The 22,198-nt window shown below is 43.0% G+C and overlaps 1 protein-coding gene across 1 annotated transcript in view; it reads right to left on the bottom strand.

Annotated features, from left to right (window-relative positions):
- Positions 1–18,548, bottom strand: part of LOC138583818 (IgGFc-binding protein-like) — a 35,744-nt gene extending 17,196 nt beyond the window's left edge. Inside the window, exons 1-19 of the mRNA XM_069655822.1 lie at positions 18,540–18,548; positions 17,085–17,135; positions 16,862–16,992; positions 15,104–15,756; positions 12,810–13,243; positions 12,515–12,678; positions 10,053–10,229; positions 7,859–8,084; positions 6,928–7,173; positions 6,386–6,487; positions 6,035–6,182; positions 4,805–4,925; positions 4,306–4,638; positions 3,903–4,074; positions 2,361–2,458; positions 1,953–2,083; positions 1,526–1,695; positions 1,041–1,255; positions 764–958 (exon numbers count right to left, since the gene is read on the bottom strand). Of these exons, the coding sequence (XP_069511923.1) occupies positions 764–958; positions 1,041–1,255; positions 1,526–1,695; positions 1,953–2,083; positions 2,361–2,458; positions 3,903–4,074; positions 4,306–4,638; positions 4,805–4,925; positions 6,035–6,182; positions 6,386–6,487; positions 6,928–7,173; positions 7,859–8,084; positions 10,053–10,229; positions 12,515–12,678; positions 12,810–13,243; positions 15,104–15,756; positions 16,862–16,992; positions 17,085–17,133 (3,765 nt within the window). The 5' untranslated portion in view covers positions 17,134–17,135; positions 18,540–18,548. The remainder of the gene's footprint in view (positions 1–763; positions 959–1,040; positions 1,256–1,525; positions 1,696–1,952; positions 2,084–2,360; positions 2,459–3,902; positions 4,075–4,305; positions 4,639–4,804; positions 4,926–6,034; positions 6,183–6,385; positions 6,488–6,927; positions 7,174–7,858; positions 8,085–10,052; positions 10,230–12,514; positions 12,679–12,809; positions 13,244–15,103; positions 15,757–16,861; positions 16,993–17,084; positions 17,136–18,539) is intronic.
- Between the last annotated feature and the right edge of the window lie 3,650 nt (positions 18,549–22,198).

Genomic DNA, 22,198 nt, shown 5'->3' with positions numbered 1-22,198 from the left:
ATTTGATGTAACATGAAACATGCCACTGCTGTTTAATTATTCATCACATGGAGAACAAAAAATAACTCAACATGTATTTAGGGCGGGGCTACCTGTGATTGACAAGAGCTACCATGGCAACCTGAAAAATGTCTGTTGTGCGTTCGGTTGTACTAAAAGACACTCAGAGGAGTCGGCTGTTCATTTTTTCAGTACTTACCATTTTTAAACTTTTAGCCAAACTTAGCATCCCAGTCAATATTGGAGTTATTAACCAAGCTAGTGCTAGCATTAGATGCTAACATACGGTAGTTTTTGCTAGCCCTCTCCCTCCTCTCAACTCTCTCTTTAGTCAATGATGCTTCCATTTAGAGTCACAGAGACCATAAAGCAGGGGAGGGTTTAGGGCGGGGCTACCTGTGATTGACAGGTCACTGATATGGTGACCTGTTAAATGTCTTGTTCAGTTGTGTGATTCTATTAATGATTGATTATTTTGGAGCCTGTTTTTGCGAACCAAAATTAGCATCCCAGTTAATATCACATTTATAATTAACTACTGATGCACTTTGCTAAACAAGCTAGCATAGGTTAAAACCTTGCGTTTGCTAGCTCCTATCCAGCTCCACCCTCTCGTCCAAATATGGTCACTTCTGGCTCCAATAAAAACAAGATGGCGAAATCAAGGCTTCAAGACGTTCAAATCATACAAACCAAAGTTAACATACAGTGTCAGCGTGTAAGTAACTGAGTTTAATCTTAGTTAGAGCTGAAGGTACTCTACCTTTCCGTCGTAGGAGCGGATGGTTCTGACTCCGCTCACTGAACAGGATCCGATACTTTTGGGCTCACAGGTGGCGGAGCCGTCTTTCAGGACACACTTCTCCTGAGCTGAACAGTGGAAGGTCGGGTCACACTTCACCTCTCCTCCGTCTTGACACACACACTGAGTGTTACAGGACTGTCCGCGGTAGAACACCTGTGAACAGAGGGCGTGTCACTGAGAGGAGCTGCAGGCATAGCAGAGAGGAGGTGTTAGATTTGTGCAGGTGTGTCCTTACCTGTCCGTTGTGAAAGTACTGCCCTTCATACTGACAGCCACACTCTGCCACAGGAACACACTTGTCATTACTCAGCATGAAGCCGTCATCACACACACAGCCCTCTGTGCAGGGGGCGCTCTCATCACAGCCATCAGGGGGGCCCATGCCGCTGCAGGTGGGCTGGCAGGGGGGGGCACACACCTCATATTGACTGTTTGCACCACAGGACGGAGCTGCAGGAAGACACAGAGACGGACTTTCAAAATAAAACACTGAGAGGTAATGTTTCAAAACATGAAGAAAAGTATGTTGTGGAGATCATAGAGAGTTAAGGCCTCACTAACAGAACATATTTAAATGACAGTTTTTACATGTTCAGTTATGTGCACACAGAAGATTTTACAAAAGCATAAAGTCCTGTGCTCTGGGGTTTTTTCAGTCCCTAGTTTAGACAAAACCTATAATTATTCTTGGATGGATGGATAGATGTTTGAGTGACTTACGACAGAGCTTTTGGGTTCTCCAGCTCTTCAGTTGAGCTCCCGCCTCCTGACAGGCGGTGCTGAAAGCTGTGAGGCCGTTGCACAGAGCAGAGGGGTGGCCTTTGTACATACATAGGTCAAAAACACAGTCTGTGAGGAAAGGCCTGTGGTCCAGTTTGCTGTGGCACTGACTGTAAAGACAGAAAGTGGTCAGAGTGAGGACACAGGCTGCAGATAGTACACAGAAGAATAAACTTGACATGATTAACACACCTTCAGTTTATTCACCGGGCTGTGACGGTGTCATTTACATATCAGAGCTCATCCAGTTTTTAAATGTGTCACATTATTTATCACAAAGCAAAAGTAGATGTGATTAATCCAACCCAGCAGGAGGTGAATTTGTTTTGCAGTAGTAAAAATCAAGAACCACAGAAGAAGAACCCACCCGAATGGTCCTTCCTTGTCAGAGATGATGCCACAGTAGCGCCCCTGCTGGTATTGCACAACCATTACAGGCTCACACTCTGGACATTTTCCTCCGGGACAGTCGCTGGTGCAGCCGAAGTCTCCTCCTGCCTGCGTTCAATCACATTAAATGTAAAACTGTGAAATATACAGAGGTTACTGCCTTAATAAATATACATCATTATTATATGAAGATGTTTTGAAATTGTGGGTTTGAAACACAACAAGTGCATGGCCATAAATCATGTGATGCTTCTTCCTGTTCATAAAGGCCACGAAGAGAGCCGCACAAACTTTTTCAATGTGAGTGATGGGACGACCCACAGTCACCTGCAGCTGGTGAAAATATTATAAGGAAACTTTATGTAAATTATTATTATGAACCAACCTTCCAGCTGTGTCCAAATTCATTAGCGCTTTTAGTCAGTGTGCCGTCAGACTTCATGAAGTCGTCTTGAGGATTTTTGTTGTAGTTTCCACACAGACCTGAGGAAACACACGGCAGACATACAGAAACATACCTCAGACTCATTCATCATCATGAACAGACGGCGAGTTTATGATGCAACCAAACTTGAGTGATGCATACGACAACTGTCAATCAATGAAACTGACATCGATTTAATTACCAAAGAAACTTAAAGAATCGACAAAGGTTTATCGAAACCAGAGAAGAGATAAAACGCCAATAAGATCTCAGAACAGCAAATAATTCTTTATATAAAGTTAAGCTCATTATAGGGTGATATAATACACAGGTATCTAAGGAAACCTGGCAAATAGGGGAAATAATTTAGTACTTCTGTCAGGTAAGTAAAATACAAACTAAACTGCAGTTCAGTGAAACAATTAAGAGGTTTAAAATCAAATTTCTGTTGAAAATGTAAAAATGTTGATTTAAAGGAGTTTTGGACACATTAAATCTAAAGATGGAAAAAAAACAGCTTTTGCTTTCTTGCCAAGTGAGAAAATAAATATCAGTGTCTTTGTTTAAAGTCAAGATGGGGCGTCCATGTTTCCTGTGTAACTAAAACTCAGGTCGTTTTGGTGCTTTTGTTTTGCTCTGTCTTTTGGTTGTAGTTTTCATATGAGCCATGTACAGATTTGGACCGCACACACACATGCTTTATATTTCTGTATTTGTTTTTTTATTCTTGTGTGAAACAAACAATAAAACCTGACTATAAAACTAAAGGAAATGGTTAGCCTAGCTTAGCACTGATGATCTCTGAACGCTCAAACTGTGTGTGATGTTCAGCAGGTGAAAAATGGAAGAATAGATTATATGAGGAAGTTTGATGATCATTGTTAATTCACTGAGGTTTACAGAGGATACTGATAGTTTGACTTAATACATGAACTATATAGCGTAACATATGAAAGGTAAGGTGTCCAAGCTAATAGCAATGCTAGCTGGAAGTGGGTGAAAGCTAACACTAACTGTTTTCTGCCGTTAGCTAGTGTGTTATCAGATATGTCCCTTTATTATCAAGCTTCATCGTCTCTTCATTTGTTTGTCACTCTGGAACATTTACACTCTTTACACCAATGAAAACAACGTTTAGCAGCAGGTTAGCTTCTGACCCTGAAAGGGAGGTCAAAGGAAAATGGCTGCTGCATGAATATATTAAATGATTGTAAATCATTTTACTTCTCTGGACTGATTGTTAATACATCCTCTCTCTGAAGCCTGCAACAGAAATGTTCTGATCTTTAGTTTTTTATCTGTGTTTCTTCTTTTGTGTTCTGAGAGTCTGGGATCGGTGGAGGGTTAGAAGAGGCTTTTTATCTTTCTTTTAATGCATCAAAAAACTATTTAAGAACTTATATTTGTACTTGACATCTGTTATACTTTTCTCTAATAAAAATATATGTAAGGACCCCTTGTTGAGTTAACAAAAGCAGCCCCAGTGAGTCACATCAGACTTACCCTCAGTTTCACTGGCGTACGAACTGGGCAGACTCAGTTTGACTTGGCTGTTCCAGTTGAATCTGAGCGTCAAACCAAAGGATGTTTGCACAACGCCGAAGTATCCTTGTCTGTATGCGGTGAGTTCTCCGTCATCATAGGAGAATGGCAGGTTGACTGACTGTCCGTTCACCTGGGGGAGGCAGAGGGTTTGACACATTAAAACATATTCTGTTCTGAACTGGCATAAGCTCTGCATGTGTTTATCCACAGCATTAGAGGTAACATCGTTTTATTGGAGAAAATATATCTTTTATAAATATATGTTTGTTTTAGGGGCCTGATTTCGACAGGAAAATAAGTCAAAGGTTCATAGTTCATTGAATTAAAGTAACTACAAACACAGGCAGCAGACTGATCTTACCATTATCTTTCCTGGGTTGGAGCGGCTCATGCTGACAGTGACGTTTCCAAACACAGTGAGAGAGACAGACTTGGTGTAGGACACCGCCTTGTTCCGCCCTCTGTTCTCATTCTGGACCAGAACCTGGTACTTCTCCAGGCCCAGCTCTGATTTCTTGGACAGCTGAGACAGGACGTAGGTACATGTGCCCTGGAAATCAAACCGCCGGTTGTCCAAGCTTTTCCAGTGGGGGTCTCCAGAGCCCTGGCAGGTTGCATAGGATGCTGGGTAACATTTCCTGACGCCCTTCTTCAGAGAACAGTGCTCGTTCTTCCTACAGCTGACTTCGGAGCACTTCATGAAGAGACGAGAGAATCACAGAGTGAGAGATAGAAACAGAATAAGATCAATCAAAACTAGCATGTGTGTATATTACTTTTCATCTTCATGATCAACATTCAGGTAAAGACCTGCAGAGGCACTGAGCTTAAATATGACTGTTACAAACATACACACCAACCTTGGCTTTCCCTTTGATGCATTGACACCTGGTGGTGCAGGTGTTATCCCCCCAAAACTTGGTGGCTGCTGGGTAATATTTGCCCTCATACTGACATCCACACTTAGCCACAGGAACACACCTGAAACAGACAGTGATCGTATGTTTTACGGTTTATCCAGATAATTTGCCATATTCACAAGGCCACCATTTTCCCCTGATACGCCATTAGCTACCCAAACAGCTAATGTTAGCATTCAACCTCTTCAAAGCTAACAAACCATTACCTTGAAACATGTAGCTAATTCAATGCTAGCAACAAATTCAGTTTGACAAGTAGTTAGCATGAGAGCTAGAATACATTCCTAGCCAACATGCCGTTAGCTAGGACTTTGCACCTATCCATTAGTATCAGGTAACACTATCACTTAATGTTAGCTAGGAAGTGGCTGAATGCTAACGTTAGCTGTCAGATTTTAGCTTACTTTACTTGATGATCAATCCGTAAACACTGATGTTCATCAGACTCACTGTATAAAATTTGCAACCTTGAACACAGCATAATGACATCATCCTGTGGAGACAATTGGAGCTCACTATGCTGAGTGTGAAGTCAGAGGAAAAGGGCCGCCGTATGACTATGCAGAATTCATTCTGCTATGATAGCTAATGGAGGTTAGCTAGTTCACTAGTGTGTTATATGGCTGGCTGCTGCTCTGACCTTTTCTCGCTGTAGCTGCATATGTGATTATTGGGCATTACTGTTGTTGAATTTATGGCGACAGTCGCAGCTCAGCTTATTGCTTTGCACTCTCTCTCCATCCAGTCTCTTAAGATATGTGCTCTCCATGAATCTGGTTCTGCTTGAGGTTTCTGCCTGTTAAAGGAATTGTTTCTGTCTCATGATGCTCTCGACCTTCTGTTTGTAACGTGTCCTAAGATCATTTTGTTATTATCTTTTTATCCAGTCTGAAATCACACGCCATGATCACATCCCAACTTTTTGCAGTGCATTTAAAGGAACAAAGGTCCAGGAGAGCCATTGCAGGCCCTGGAGTCCAAATATCATGACTTCAGTTTTACAAAATTCAAGGCCATTCAAACTTTGATGTCCTTGAAAAGAGATAACATCTTTGTGTTTCAAAGGCAGCCAAAGTTTATCATCTGTTCAAGAGTGAAATGAGATATTATCTAAAGAGAAGTGTACAAAGAAAAATTGTTAAGCCCGAAAACAGAACCCTGAGGAACTACCTGTCTCCGCTGAGCACCCGTCCTTTGTCACACTGACATCCCTCCACACAGAGAGCTTTACAGAGCTTCTCACTGTCCAGAAACCTGCAGGAGGACGGACACGCTGACCCACAGGCCTCGTAGTGACTTCCTGCTGGACAGGAGGGAACTGCAGAGGGGGAGAGGAGAGCATGCATCATGTTTGAGCTCAAGTTTTCTGGAGGCTGTTGGACTGCACACCTTCTTAACAGGATTAACTGGGCTTTTGTTGGATCTTTCCACCACCACATGCTGAAGGACCTTCAGTCCTGTTTGCTCTTTCAGATTTATATAAAGTAGTGACGGTGTTTAAAGCATTAATGAGTGACTTACTGCATTTGGTCTGCTCTCTCCACGCAGGATCGACTTTCACTCCTTCAGACATACAGGCATCATTATAACTCTTCAGGTTGTCACAGAGAAACCGTCTGGCACCTGGACGGAAAACACATTAACACATTATTATTTACAGGAACTTGGACCCCCTGAAAATGCAGTGAAGTAGAGGTCTCCACGGGTCAACTTGGACCCCACGTCCTGACCCTGGAGCGCTCCGGGTATAGATCCATGTTTGATCACTGTCAAGCGGGTCTGGGTCCTATTCTATTTCCACCGTTCCTGGTTCTGTTTATCACCATGTGTAATACATGAGGGGATACAAACACATGAGTGTGTGTGCATTAAGATAAGGGTGATTTAGGATCAGAGTAGAGTCAGAGTAACTGTCAGGTTGGGCTCTCTCTCTTTAGGGCATGCAGACTTTTAAAAATGGGTCAGGATTACCAAGAGTACCGTTTCAACCAATCAGATGTGGTCATCATCACGTCACTGTGGGAGGGAGAGAGACGCTAACTGTTAATCACACTCAGGCTCACCTTTGTTGACACAGACGTCGTAGACACAGTTGTCCAGGTACATGGAGGGGTGAACGACTTTGTGGCAGGCAGAGAACGGCCCGTCCTCCTTTGACATGATGCCGCACTGTTTGGGGTTACGGAAGTGCTCCTGCTGCTTCGGTGGGCAGTAAGGACAGCGACCGCCACAGTTATCATGACAGAACAGATCTGAGTCCTTCTCCTTCCACTGCTTGATCATCTTCAGTACTATGGGGACACTGGAGCCTGCAAACGGGGACAAGGTGATACTAACTGAAATCAAAGTTCTTAGGGTTTTTTTAATTCATTTTAAGCTCTGATCTGTTCTGAACTTTTAAAGACAGATGTTAAACTGCAAGAGTAACCAGGGAACCTTTAAATCACCAACTGACAGCAACAAGTTTGAAATTAGATCAATCTCCAGGAGCTGGTTTTTCGATTTCTTAGTTTAAGGCCAAAAAATTAAGTTACAGGATGAATAAGATTCATCTTCTGAACACCTGAGTCACTCCCAGACGTATTAACAGAGTCAATTCATCATAAAATAAATGTGCAAATATAAAGAGAGATGTATCATAGTTAAAAAAAGTTTGGAAAACTTTGGAAATATGAATGAATACAGATTTATGTATCTATATTTTAAAAATATATGCACTTATTTATCGAATGCATGTTCATTTTTAAATACATTTCTAATATTTTATTTAATAATTGTATCATTAGCGTGTACTTGATGCTCTGCTGCTGGGGGCGGGGCATGGACATTGCCAACCAACCCAAGGTGTAATATTTACTGGGAACATTATTTATAAATACATGTATAAAAATGACTATTATAGACATTGCAAAGTGACAAAGTGACTACAAATGTGAAGTGCACAAAATGAGTTAAATCATATCTAGAAGAACATGTTGTTGTGCTCCTGCTCACTTCTGGGGTCGGGCAGGTCGTCGCCCCAGTCTCCATTGTAGTTTCCACACAGGCCTCCCATGTGGTTGTAGTAGGAGGACGGCACTGTGACTAACAGCCTCATGTTGCAGTCGTACTTTACGACCAGGCCAAAGTCCGTTGTGAGCACAGTGTAGTACCCACTCCGACTCACAGTGATCTTACCCCCCAACAGACTGACAGGCAGGTACTGAAGCTCTCCGTTCACCTGGAGGTCACAACAGAACAATTAGAACAAACTGTATGTCTGCACAAGTCTGCATACCACAGGCTGGCTGAATGCTGCACTCTGTTTGGCTGAGACACCTGGACACCTATGAAGTATATACTACATATCAGGCTATATCTTAAATGAGTAAGCGGCAACAAGGATGCAGTCAAAGCCTCTCTTTAAAATATATGCAGCTTGTTAAGCATTAAGCTAACAGCTAAATACAACAATGACGGACTTCAACATTTGTTTAAAGTATTTGTAGCATATGAAAACTTTGCTGACTGGGACGCAGCTGAAGAAAGAAAGTTATTGTAACACTTAGGGGGGAAGTCACTAAAGGATTGCTCGGCTATTGCACCCACAACACCTGTGCACATGACACAAAAAGACTCCGCCTCATTCTCCAAGCACACGCAGAGGGTTGAATGCACCCTAAAGTGCGCTGCAGAGCAAACAGCATCTCTGCGCTCTGGTGCTGTTTGCACATTTTTAAATGAGTCATTATGCAGACATTCGGGGTAAATTTGACCTCTTACTGTCTGCAAAAGTGCAAAAGAGTGGGTGGGCTGTCACGCTCTGAGTTTACACTGATCATGACAACAATTCCACCTTTTGTGAGATCTATTTGTCTGTAAAAACAATCTGTTAATAATATATTGTCATTATTATTACAATTGGGAGACCACTCAGTCTGGGGCTGTGTGAGAATCAACCCCGGCACACGGGCACAGACACGGGCAGATCTGGAGCTGTTATGCAGGACGGGGATAATTATTCGGACGAGCTGCTGTTGTGCGCTCGTTCAAAAAATAAAGCTCCGATCAAATAGTTAAACTAGTAAACACCCGTTGAGTCTGGACTTTACAATAAGCTGTTCAAAGAGCTGCCCCCTCCTCTCCCTGCTCATCACCGATCAGTGCATGGAGTTCAGATCCGTCAGTGTGGAGCTCAGTTAATGTGAGAGCGCAGAGACAGCTTCCCTCCATAATCAGATGATCAGTGATCATGGCCGACAGTGATCATGGCTGACTGGAAACATGGTTGACGGGAAACATGGCCAACAGTGATCATGGCCGACAGGAATCATGGCAGACAGGAAACATGGCAGACAGTGATCATAGCTGACAGGAAACATGGCCGACAGTGATCATGGCTGACAGGAAACATGGCAGACAGTGATCATGGCTGCCAGGAAACATGGCTGATGGGAAACATGGCTGACAGTGATCCTGGCTGACAGGAAACATGGCTGATGGGAAACATGGCCAACCGTGATCATGGCTGACAGGAAACATGGCTGATGGGAAACATGGCCGACAGTGATCATGGCTGACAGGAAACATGGCTGATGGGAAACATGGCCGACAGTGATCATGGCTGACAGGAAACATGGCTGATGGGAAACATGGCCAACCGTGATCATGGCTGACAGGAAACATGGCTGATGGGAAACATGGCCGACAGTGATCATGGCTGACAGGAAACATGGCCGACAGTGATCATGGCTGACGGGAAACATGGCCGACAGTGATCATGGCTGAAGGGAAACATGGCAGACAGGAAACATGGCCGACAGTGATCATGGCTGAAAGTGATCATGGCTGACAGGAAACATGGCCGACAGTGATCATGGCTGAAGGGAAACATGGCAGACAGGAAACATGGCCGACAGTGATCATGGCTGAAGGGAAACATGGCAGACAGGAAACATGGCCGACAGTGATCATGACCGACAGTGATCATGGCCGACAGTGATCATGGCTGAAGGGAAACATGGCAGACAGGAAACATGGCCGACAGTGATTATGGCCGTCAGTGATCATGGCTGACAGGAAACATGGCCGACAGTGATCATGCCCGATCGTTCATATGGGAAAATGTTCATGTTGATTTTGGGTTGATGACGAGTCTTACATTTTATCTGCTTGTTACAGCAGATGACAGCAGGTGAGGGGGCGTTACCTGTACTCGTCCTCTGTCTTGATTGATGATTATTTCCTGCTCATACACAGTGGTGGTCACAATCCTCACGTAGGCGACGCGGCGGCTTCCTCTGTGGTTATTCTTGGTTTTTATGGTGAAATCAGTGAGGCCTTCCGCCTTCTTGACAACTGCTGCCATGATGTAGGTGCAGGAGCCCTGAGAGAGAAGATATTAGTCTATGAAAACATTTTCTGCTGCTCATCACAATAAACCTGAAACATTAAAGTGTTATTGTAGAAACAGATCACGACTAATCCAAAACACCACATATACTATTTTTTGGGATTTGTTTTATAATTATAACATAAAAAAGCTGAAGAGATGGATCACTAGAAGCTTTCCAACCAAGAAAATATGGACAGTTAAAAAACGTCAAAGATGGCTGGTTGGTCAGAGGCCAAGGATTCAAAATACGACGCTGTAGGATCCTCCGTAGCGTCATATCTGTAAAGGTGGAAGCAACAAACTGACAAATTTGAATTAGTGCTTTCTTAAAGCTACAGTAGCAACATTATTTCATAAGACTTTGGTTAGAATAACAACTGTTGATGAATGTTGCGTTTCCCGAACAATGTTACATGTAAATGATTGCTGATCTGTGACTGTGAGCACCCACCCCTTTGTATTTAGTTTGTTATTCGTCAAGTCTAAATTACATAGCCAATCAGGGTTAGCTTTCAATGTAACTAGCCAATCACAGTGACTCTGTACAAACTAGTGCAGGGTGACCATATCTGACCAGGTCCTGTTTTAAAGCTCCGTGTCCCGACAAATATCTCTAAAACACTGATACGTCCCGGTATTGAACGGGCCCTGTCCCGGTTTAAACCAATTGAAAGACGAAAACGATGCACCATGCCCACAACACTGATTAATCTGTATGTCAGTCAATGTCGTTGCCAAGGCGTTGCTGTTTTAACATCATTAATGCACTGCTGGTCCAAGTTCAATACTGATTTGTTTGTACACGTATCAATCAATCTTGACGTGCGGCTGTTGCGTAACATCAGGTAGGCTGGCTGTCATGACATTTTTTTGTTTTCATATGTTTGTTTAAGTTATATTGACCTCAAGATACTCCCAGGCCTACCTTGTTTTTGTTAAAACGACTTCCATTCAAGACGTCCTTTGTCCTGTGATTGACTTTAATGAACGGCTCTTAGGTTTGCTGAAATTTCAACATCATGATGCAGCTACTTTAAAGACCTATCATCTGATGATGCATTCAAGGAAGTCGGGAAATCTGAACGCTTATCGGCTTTCGTGACAGCGTCAGGGAATTTGTCTCAAGTTGAATTTTAGATCAGATTGTCAGCTGTTAGCATGCAGACGTCTGTTTATAGAGATTAATAAGAAGCTAAATCGTTGTCAGATGACTGCTGATGGGATCCGCCTGCTTTTGCTCTCCACACAGACCATTTTTCCTGCATACGCCGCAGCCTGCTGATACGTGATTGATCAATATTATTTGGACTACAAGCGTACCACAAACGGAAAACAGAACGCTTGCTGTCCCAAAAATCCATGTCCCTGCCTAGAATCTGTAAATACAGATTACTGATCTGGTAATAAATAAATGAATGAATGTTCTATTACACCAATGCAATCCATGTGTTTTGTGTTTACTGGTAATTACGTTTTTTCAAATAGGTCCAAAGTTTCGACTGATCTTGGGAGACATGATTTTTTATTTGCTGAGGCACCTTCAATGGTGTCAAAAAATTGTACCATGAGCTCATACATGTGGGTTTGTGGTAAAATCAAAGTGTCCCTATTTGGAGGTTTGAATATATTGTCACCCTAAACTAGTGCCATCCGGCTTCCACTTGACTTGTGTCAGCAGCACGCACGCAGAGGCTGTGTCTGTCAGGAGCTATGGCAACCTGCGGTACATTTCCTGGACCTCCTTTTCCGACAGCGTATACTGCTAAAGAAGCAAAAAGAGACAAAAGCTCCACAGAGAGCTGAAATAAAAAGAGGCATCAGACGAGTGTGAGTGTAAGGGGCTGAAGAGGGAAGCGATGGTAAGGTCGCCCTGCTCCTTCCACACAGGTAACGGTAGCTCTCACGCTAACAGCGAACGGTAGCACTAAGCTCCAACACCTAGAGGTAAAAAGGTGGTCCACACCAAGAATCAGAACTATAATGATAACTTTAGTGGTATTTTAACATTCTGCAGCAATAAAGTGAACTTTCTGGAAAAACACAGCATCTCTCCTCTCTCTCTCCTGGCCTCGATGCTGAAGAGAGATGCACTGCACAACACCAGTTACACGGAGTGATACAGAGAGGTGGAAGGTTTTTACACTGGAACGTTCATGTTGCTTACTGCTACTTTAATCTCCATCTTGTTAATAATAGATGCATGTTAGAAGGTCATCATCACACCGGTGTAACACAGATACACTCTCTGATGACAAGGCACTCTGTCCAAACTCTACCTGGAAATCGTAGCGTCGTCCGTCTAACGTGCAGTAGTGGGGGTCTCCCATCGCTTTGCACGTTGCACTGGAAACAGCAACACATTCTCCGTTCACACAGCGCTCCTTCTCTCGACAGTTAACGTCCTCACAGGGATCTTTGGGTGGCAGTATGGGAGGGGTAACTATGGAGAAGATATTTGATTTGAAAAAACTTAAAATTCACTGAACCTCATCAGTCTGCTCTCGTCCCTCTCAGACTATTCAAGTGAAATCTCTTCAGATTCATCATGCTAATGTGTGTGTGTGTGTGTACCTGCAGCACAGACTCCAGAGGTGCCGTATCCGTGGCGGAGTTTCCCACCAAAGACGTAGACTGCCATTCTAGCATCACTCTCCACGGTCACATGACTCCGCTGTGTCCCCACTGCCACATTAGACCACACCCACTGCTTATCTGAGCCGAGTTTTTTCCACTTCACAGGGAAGCAACGCCCAGGCAGACACACCTTCACACTGCCCGACCCCTCCTGCTCTGATATGATGGAGACAACGCTGGGGATCCCGGCCACTGTCTCCACCGACCAATCAGTGGACAGCTTGCTGGAGGGGGTCAGAGTTATCAGGAAGGGGTCGTGTGGTTTGTTGTTGCTGAGGAGCATCACCATCACCTTCTTGTTGCTTTTGATGACCATAGCATGTTTGTATGTTAGCTTCATGGCAACGGATGTCCCCGCTGTCTTTAGAGTGCTGTCGAGGGAAAGTTCATATTTTTATATATTTTGTTTTATCAACAAGTCAATTTAATTCTCAAAGTTTCCACTTTAATCTTGACATTTTATTTTTCTCTCTCTTTATTCTCGACTTTGACGTTTTTCTCCACATCTCGTCTTCATCCTCTCAATGCAAAATAAATTTGATTAAAATTTTTTCTTGGCATATTCTCAAGATTATCTTTATTCTTTCCATACACTATTCTTCTGTTGGATCAGCATCGTCACCAAACCACTGAAATTTCAATCACTTGAGTTCCATAATTAGGTTGAGGGATTAACAACTAAACTATCTTTATGAAAGGAGATCAAGATAAAGTATTGTATAGTACTTAGGTTTTCAACAAAAAAAGGAGATCCCAATTTGTCCCTATTATACATCTCATACGTCTGAGCTCATAGTAACAGGACTTCCCCTCGCCCCCTCTCACACAGCTTAAAATGTTTATAATGTAAGACGAAGAAATGAAGTCGAAATGTTGATCTGATAAAATCCATCTATTAGCAGACGGGAAGAGTTTAGAAGACGTAAACGATGGATTTATTACTTCTGCCTGGGCAGCGGATCCAAAGTCGGCCCCTTGTTAATCCAAAAAGAATTTCTTGCCTGACTCAAAGGTCAGAGAGTTACTAGCTTTAGGTTTGGGTTGGTGGCACATTGAATATGTACAAAAGCGGTTCTTTACTGCCTCTTTGCCATCACCATAACATTATAGATTGTTTTCACTGCAACTGGCCACTGGAGGCACTGCTGAGCAGCAAAACAATGTCGAGGTCTTCATAATCAATTGTGGGGTTTTAAGTTTAAGGCAGGATTCAGGGTTTGGGACAATCGTTATCATTTCACTATTTCTCCGTTCACCAGCTGCTCACAAGACATCAAACAGTAATAATCTAGAGTCAGGCCAAGTTAAAACAACATAAGCTACCATTTGACAAAAGCTAACGTTAGCATCTAGCCATTCACTAGATAATATCACCGTTAGCCAGGAAGTGATTGAGAGCAAACATTTCCCCTTGGTAGTGCTACATGATGCACTAAGAAAGGCATATTCCTAGCTAACATGTAAAAAAAATGGCTGCCTTGTGAATCTGGTAAATGTGAGAGCCAGCAGACAGGACAGGACGGGGGGTCTGACACTTTGGTATGTGTGCAACCCACCAGTAGTTAACAGCTAGCCTTTAGCATCTGAAAATGACCAGCTGCGGGGGCAGAGGGTTCCCACGCTCAGTATGTGCCCCCTAATAAGCTACGTTTCGGCCATAGACTGTATGGGCCCTGTTCACACGGTGGAAGGCGCAGTGATTTAGGGCGTGTCCGAGCCACTTCTGCTAGTTACACGGAAAGAATCCTGCAATGTTGAGGGCGCGTTCATTGTTCCATCCATGCACCGAGGAAGAGTTATTGCACGTTAATATGGAGAATAGCAAACATGCAAATCAGAACAGATTTTTGTTTGCTCAAACTAAATCATTTCTTGTTTGTGTGTCGTTTCTCTTCAAAGAGTTCATGTGCTTACAAATGCATGTGTCTGTGCTCAAAGTTGCTCTTCTTCTATTCAGGAGCGAGGCACAGACATAACACCGTGTTAGGGGAAGCCTGGGTAAAAATAAATAAATAAATAAATAATCATTTTAAAATGAGTGTCTGAAGGGTCCATGGAGAAAGCTCTGCGAGTCTAGGTCGGTCCCTGTTCGCAGGTGAGCAACATGTTGGTTATTCAGCACACACCCTGTTATTAATGTTAGATGTACGGATAGACAGACTGACAAAAGGGCCGACCATGATCACCTTGTCTGCAGCATTAACAGAAAATTAATAAACATTTTACTCAACTGTTTCTGTGGCTTTTTGCCTGTGTTCAGTGTCATCTCTGTGTCGTCTTCAGAAGCGACTATCACCGCCTTTGTTGTGGCCTTGCTGCCGGCCGTCATGGGGACCATGTATTCATTACCCAGGTTGGCCACAGGGGGGATCTGCTCATACACGTGTTCACACTTAGCACCCAACGTCAGACACTGGTGACCCACTAACACAGCCACGGGCTTCTGGGATTGAATCCGAATGCCTGAAAGACTTTTTCGACCTCGAATGAGATAGGACGCGAAGGGCTTCAGGGTCACGGCAACCGCCTTCCCTTTCTTCCATTTCGCCCCTCTGAGCTCTGTGTCTTTGGCTGGTACGATGGTAATCTCGTTTACGCTATCGCCATTTACGACAGCAACCAGACTGTCCATTCTGTTTCCATCAGAGGGAGTGTACACGTAGTGGTCTGTGCCAAGTTCTCTGTTTGGGAAAACCACAGAGCCATCTCCTGTGGCGAAACGTCGGTTGAAGGAGACCACAGAGATTTCAGCAGTTGATGAGATTTGAACTGCTGAGTTTAAATGAATAAACTTTTTTCGCAGCTCAGCTTCACACGGTATGGAAACCCATTTCGTTTGACCGGCAGGGAGGGTCAGCTGCTTGGAGAACTTCAGCGAAGATACCTGCAGAACAATGAAAACATTTAGAAGCAACAATAAAACAGAATAGATCTCATCCTTCTTGGAACTGAGCTTAAGCCCTAGTCTGCAGTTACAGCGACTGTGAGTGTCTTTCCTGTTGTGTGTATCATAGCGCCCCCTGTGGACAAAGCGGTGCGTCTCCTCTCTTTGCTGATCTCGTCCTGTTGATGTGCAAGTCGTGTTTTCTGATGAAAAATCTCCTCCTGCTTTCTTTGAGTGTCGGTGTGTCACCAACAGTTGACGTAAGATGATGAGTCATATTAATAACACTTAAACTCAGTAAGGAGGACGAACGTGCACGTGTGTGCAGTCTCACAGCAGTTTGTGAAAGAGTCATAAAATCCTGTGCATGGACACAAATTTCTACCTGTTTTCTTGTCAGTCAGCAGTCATTCAGAGTAACGGATTACAATCTGAAGCATATTCCAACCCTCTGACACCGAAGCCTTAATAAGGCTGGTGAGTATGAACGGTCAAAGGGTCCATATTTTTGGAGTTTGGAGGACGTGTGGGAACAAACGCAAAATGTTTTGACCTGATATAAGTGATGTGACTGTCATAGTTTCCTTGATGGAGGACATTTTAACCCAACGCACAATTTAACATTTAGTGTTCATGCCTTAACCTGAACAAATGTAGCCACCAGACCCCGGCTGGTGAGGTTGCAGAAAGCACTGAAGGCTGTCGGCTGACTCACACGAAAGGGCTCCACAAAATATACGTCCAGTTTAAATGCATTAGTCTGATTGACATGAAAGAAGTAAACAGTACATGGTGATATCCTGAACAAAGATGGCCGACACGACAGCTTAAACCTTCTCTATCACCCCCTGCTGACTGGCTGCAGTATAGGTCATAAAGCACGCCTCCTCCATGTTAACAGATGGGACATGGACAAGGGGCGGGTCGCAATACTGTGGCTCCACCAGCCGATCTCTACTGCACACACTCTGGATGTTTACATAATGGTACATAGAATAAAGTGTTACACCTGTTCCCTCAGTATTAGCTAGTAAGAGATAGTAAATCGAATCAGTATTCCAGCTTTAAACACAGTACATTCATTGATGTAGATCCTGCTTCCTACCTGTATGTGAACTTTGGCCTCAGCGCCCTGAGAGGTCAGCACCACGTGGAGTTGGTGCGTATTTCCACTTTTCAGGAAGTTTGGGAGAAATGTTGTGATGAACTCTTTTCCTGTCGAACAGCTGTGACCTACTGCAGAGGAGGTGGACAGAACAAGTTAAAGACTGACAAATAATTCAGGTTAGTGCTGACCACTATTGTTGCAGGTGTGTGCAGTGTGTTACCTGCAGTGAGCGCCGTAGCCAAACACAGCGCGAGAAGCCTTTTGTCCATGGCTGATGACAGAGACAGAGAATCATTAAATCTCATATGTTAAATATCAAAGGAGCTTAACAGATCATAAGAGAATGTTCATGTACTGTTTACGAAGAGATGTTTTGGATTATTGATTTCTGGTTTGCTATCACACCTCGAAATGATTAGTCATCATCAAGTGTAGGTGAATGAGCCAGCATGAGGTGATCATTCTGACTTCTTTCTATGATTTTGGTTATTTTTTCATCTTAAACAGTTTCTGCATTAAATGTACAAACATGAAAGTAACATGTGATGGGAGTTGCCTCTCGCTTGTTTAAGGAGTGAATTGGTTCTTTTCAATGGTTAGTTCAGATCCAACACAACATACGAGTATAACACAACATGTATCGAAGCAAAATGAAGAAACAAAACATTAAGATCAGGACAGCAGCAGAGCAGCAGCTCCTGTGTCCTGTGAGCTTAAATCATTGTTTTTGTGAATGGAGTCTGGTGTGTTTGCAGAGAGCAATGTAACGTCTGTTTGTGGATAAAACAATCATCTTCCTCTGTAACAAAAAGGTCTATCTCTGTAGGGATCCTTTCTGTGATGTTGTCACACACTTAGAATAACAATCTGAGCCTGTCAGTGGAAACAACAAGAACTTTTAGTGGAAGCACTTTGATCCATCAAGGATTATGTTGCAGCCATTATAGCCTGTTTCACTGCTGCAGGATGAACACGTCTACTGGAGACATGCACACACTGTTTGTACTAAAACATTCTGTAATTTAGCCTGAGACATCACGAACAAGAAGTTTAAAAAACTCATTAAACTCAAAACATTTGACATGTCAGAATCAGAAATACTTTATTTAAACAAAAAGTTGGAAAGAAAATCTAAAACTAGACCCAAATTACAACAGATATTCTTAACCTGAATTACAGTGACTGTTGAATTAGAGCACAACATGCAAGACATGCAACGCCTGTGTGTTCATTTGATGAAAGCATCAGCGTCTTTAGAGTCGATGCTCCCAGCATGCACAGGCTTTGAAAGTAATGCCAAGTTAGACACGCTGGATTCAGCTGTTAATTCATCTTCGAAAACATCCAAAGAGACCGAAAAATAATCCTAAAATGCTCACAATCAAATTTTAAAGACCTTATGTCAGAAAAAAAAATGTACTCACCAGTGAAATATTTACAATAATAGTTATAAGAACGGAGACAGAATGATAAATATAAAAAGTACATCATCTTTTATTACATTAAAGTTACATTAACATCTAACAACCTGTAAAATCCATGTAACGAAGAATCATAGCTTCAAAAGCCTTTAAACAATTACACTTACACACATTATAAAGCTAAATATCCTCATTAAATAAGAGAATGCATCATACTGTTATAATAAGCATCATCAGAAGCATCCGTACGTTACCTGCAGAGGACCTGGAGGGACATGGAGGCAGGCAGGATGGAGGACTCTTTTATACCAGGGGGTAAAATCACATGCTGCTGCTCTCCTCCGGCTGAATGAAAAGCATATTGAACCTGGGTGTGTCGTGTTTGAGGTGTGGCTCCTGCAGGAATAACACCAGCATGGCAAAGGTGGAGCCCGGCGTGGAGGTGTTTGGAAACGATCACTCAGACATGTAAACTAAAGACAACAAGGAAGAGGACGCACATCTCTCTTCCTCTGCACCGTCATCCCTTCATCCTGTCATGCTCCATACTCTCTTCTGTCCTCTGCATCAGTGCACACATCAGTGTTTTTCATATTCTTTGTATCCCTAGAATTTGTACAACCTCAAGGTTATAAAAGTCAAAAAACCGACATAATTAATGATTGGATTAAAATGTGTTCATTAATTAAAATTAGGAACATTTTTACATTAAATATGCACCAGTGAACATCCAGGGATTGGACATGGAGAAGGTGGAGGCCTACAAATACCTGGGTGTTCACCTCAATGACAAACTGGACTGGACTGCTGAGGTGACGGAGGTCCTTCGGGGTGTGCAGAACTCTGTGAAGGACGTCTGCAGTCTTCTATGCAGCGGTCTGCTGAGGAGGAGGGAGCACAGAGAGGGACAGGAAGAGACTGAGCAGACTGTCAGGAGGGCCGGGTCTGTCCTGGACTGTCCTCTGGACTCCTCAGAGGAGGTGGGCGAGAGGAGGATGTTAGCTAAGCTGACATCTCTCATGGACAACCCCTCCCACCCCCTGCATGAGACTGTGGGGGCCTTAAGATATTTATACATATATCTATATATGTATATACAGTATATATACTCTGCAGTATTTTATTTCACCTATATCTACCACCACACCACCATACTGTTGTACATGCAAAAACTGAACCATGAACCGCTAAGTGAAAGGTGCACATCGTGTATATATTTATTGTAAATATAATTATTATTGTATTTTATTATTTCAGTATCTTTAAGCATGTTTATTATGCACACGTAATGTTAAGCAGCAGCCTGTGTGTTTTCACCACATGAAACGTACCTCGTCCGACATCTTAGCTTTCCACTGCAGACAGAATAAAGTCTGGATCTATTATGGCTTTAATTTAAGATCAGTTTAAACAGGATTATGTAAACAAGGATCACATATCAGACGGATTAAACTCTTTGTCCCAGAGTGAGACAGGCTGTCAGGATACGAGCCGATACCTTACTTCTGTTCTTTCAGCCCTTCTTGTTTCCATTAAATGTACTCAGGAGCAACACCTTCAGCCTTTGTCTTACTAAACACTGAAGTTACTAATCCTGAAGCCTGGTTGTCTGAAATGTTTCCTGGGTGGTGGTGGGGGGGGGAGGACAGGTGTGACAGACGTCAAACATCTCAATGCAACTTAAGTCACATGTTCAACATGTAATGTAATGTAATAATGTACAGTGAAACAGTTACACCTGCACTCATTACTATAGAACCAAACACACAGTTACTCGTCTAAAAGCTGCAGCGTGAACTTGTCCAGACTCTTGTTAGCTCCACATTAGCTCACAGCCGGTCCCTGCAGAGCGAATCTATAGAGAAAAAAAATGAACTAGCTAACTCATAACAAAATAAGAACAATACAAGATTTTTAAACAATGCATTAGTGCCCTCTGGACATCTGAGACAGAGACCTCAGCCTTTATCATTACTCTGCTTCTCTCGCTAATTTATTTATTTATTTATTTAGCCAATCTTCACCCTAGTCTACCACTATTATTGGCATTGTAACCATAAGTATGTGTCTGTTGTTGTTCATGTAACAAGGACATATGTTGTTGTGGTAACAAGAACATATGTTGTTGTTGCTCTCTTTGCCTGTCTCTATCCTGCATCTCCTTCTATCCCATTTTCGGCCCATCCAGTCGAGGCAGATGGCTGTTCAACATGAGTCTGGTTCTGCTCGAGGTTTCTGCCTGTTAAAAGGAAGTTTTTCTGCCAATGTGCCGAATTGCTAAGTGCTACTCATGGTGGATTCATGTTGGGCCTCTCTTTAAATAACTTAACAAAGAGTCGGTCTAGACCTGCTCTTTCTGTAAAGTGTCTCGAGATAACCCTGGTTATGATTTGGCGCTATACAAATAAAATTTGATTGATTGATTGATTGATCTTACTGTGTCAGCGGCTGCTGCCAGGCAGGAGAGAGCACGCTTAAACCATTACACATCATGACACATCATTACACATCATTAAACCCATTACTGTTACAAACACTCTGGAATATTCAAGGAGCTATTACCACTGTGACATTATTCAGATTTTCATTTATAGACCTTTGAGTGTTTCCTTGTCTTGCAGACATGCATCTGATGTACGAATTACTTCATGATCAGGCACCGCTTAAACAATGTGTGTCACTCTGCAGGAACACTACCAGGAACACCGGGGCATCAGCAGGAGGCGACTGTTCAGCTAAACTGGGTCGACGGTAGCTCAGTCTGTAGGGACCTGGAGAGGTCCCTACAGACTGCCAGCTCCTTTCCTTGGCTCCATCGAGGTGTCCTTAAGCAAAGCACCGAATCCCTCACCGCTCGGGGCGCAGGTCCATGCCCAGCCCCCTCACTCTGACATCTCTCCATTAGTGCATGTGCGTGGAGTCCTGTTTGTGCATGTAGGTATTTTGGGCCTTTGTATGTGTAGCATGTTTGTAAAAACAGAGTGAAAAGATTGAAGTTCCCCTCGGGTATAAATAAAGTATCGCTTCTACTTCTTCTTCTTCTAAACAGCTAAAACAACATTTTCTGTGAGAGCAACAGAAAAATGGAAGCTGCTGTTAACCTGCAGTGTACCACGGACAGGCTGAACAACACGTTTTCAGACTGGCAAGTTTGAGACGTCACAAACCGAAGCAGCCAATCGCGCTAATGGACGGGGTGACGCTGTGCATATCATTATGTGTAACCTATGGCAACCACTTCGGCGATGTGCGAGCAGCTGTAACCATCATCGCAACGTTTGCAAACTCATGACTGACTGCTAACGTTAACGTTACTACTACTGATTACTGCATTTTTTACAAAACCTACAAACATGGGGAGAAGGAAATGTAGCTCTGTAATGTTTGTCGTTTTGTCAGTCTGATGAATATCTAAACATTTTGAGGACTGTGGTTTTACACGAGGTCAAAAAAAGGCGCTGGTTTAGCTCCGTGTGTGGAGCAGGCACCCCACGTTTCCTGTCTCTCGTCAGCTGCCTAAAAATAATCTTTAAAAAAAGAAAACAAAGCAAAGGTTTAATTTTGTTGGCAACATGTTATTCATCAACACAATCACCTCATTTAAACTTATTAAAGGTTATCAGTGAGTTTCAGCCTTTTGCAGGTTCAGTGTTTAAACTGTTTTAAACTGCGTCTTGAGCGCCGACCAACTTTAAAAAATACTCATGAAAAGTTTCGTGAAATGTGCCAAAGACAAATCTGTTGTATAACTTGTGCCTGCTATTATGTCTATTTAATATGTCTGAATGTATAATTGCCTGTCATTCGTCCTGCATGTCAACAGAGTAAAGCGTCCGTCCACAGGAGCTGCTGTCACGCTGAAAATGATTAACTCTGTTGTCTTAGTTTCTCTGCGGTGACGTGGCGCCTGTTG

The sequence above is a fragment of the Semicossyphus pulcher genome, unplaced genomic scaffold (assembly GCF_022749685.1).
Source record: "Semicossyphus pulcher isolate SPU_LCO1_2020_fin unplaced genomic scaffold, fSemPul1.0.p SCAF_9, whole genome shotgun sequence".
Classification (NCBI taxonomy): Eukaryota; Metazoa; Chordata; class Actinopteri; order Labriformes; family Labridae; genus Semicossyphus; species Semicossyphus pulcher.
This window is presented reverse-complemented; position numbering and strand designations above follow the sequence as displayed.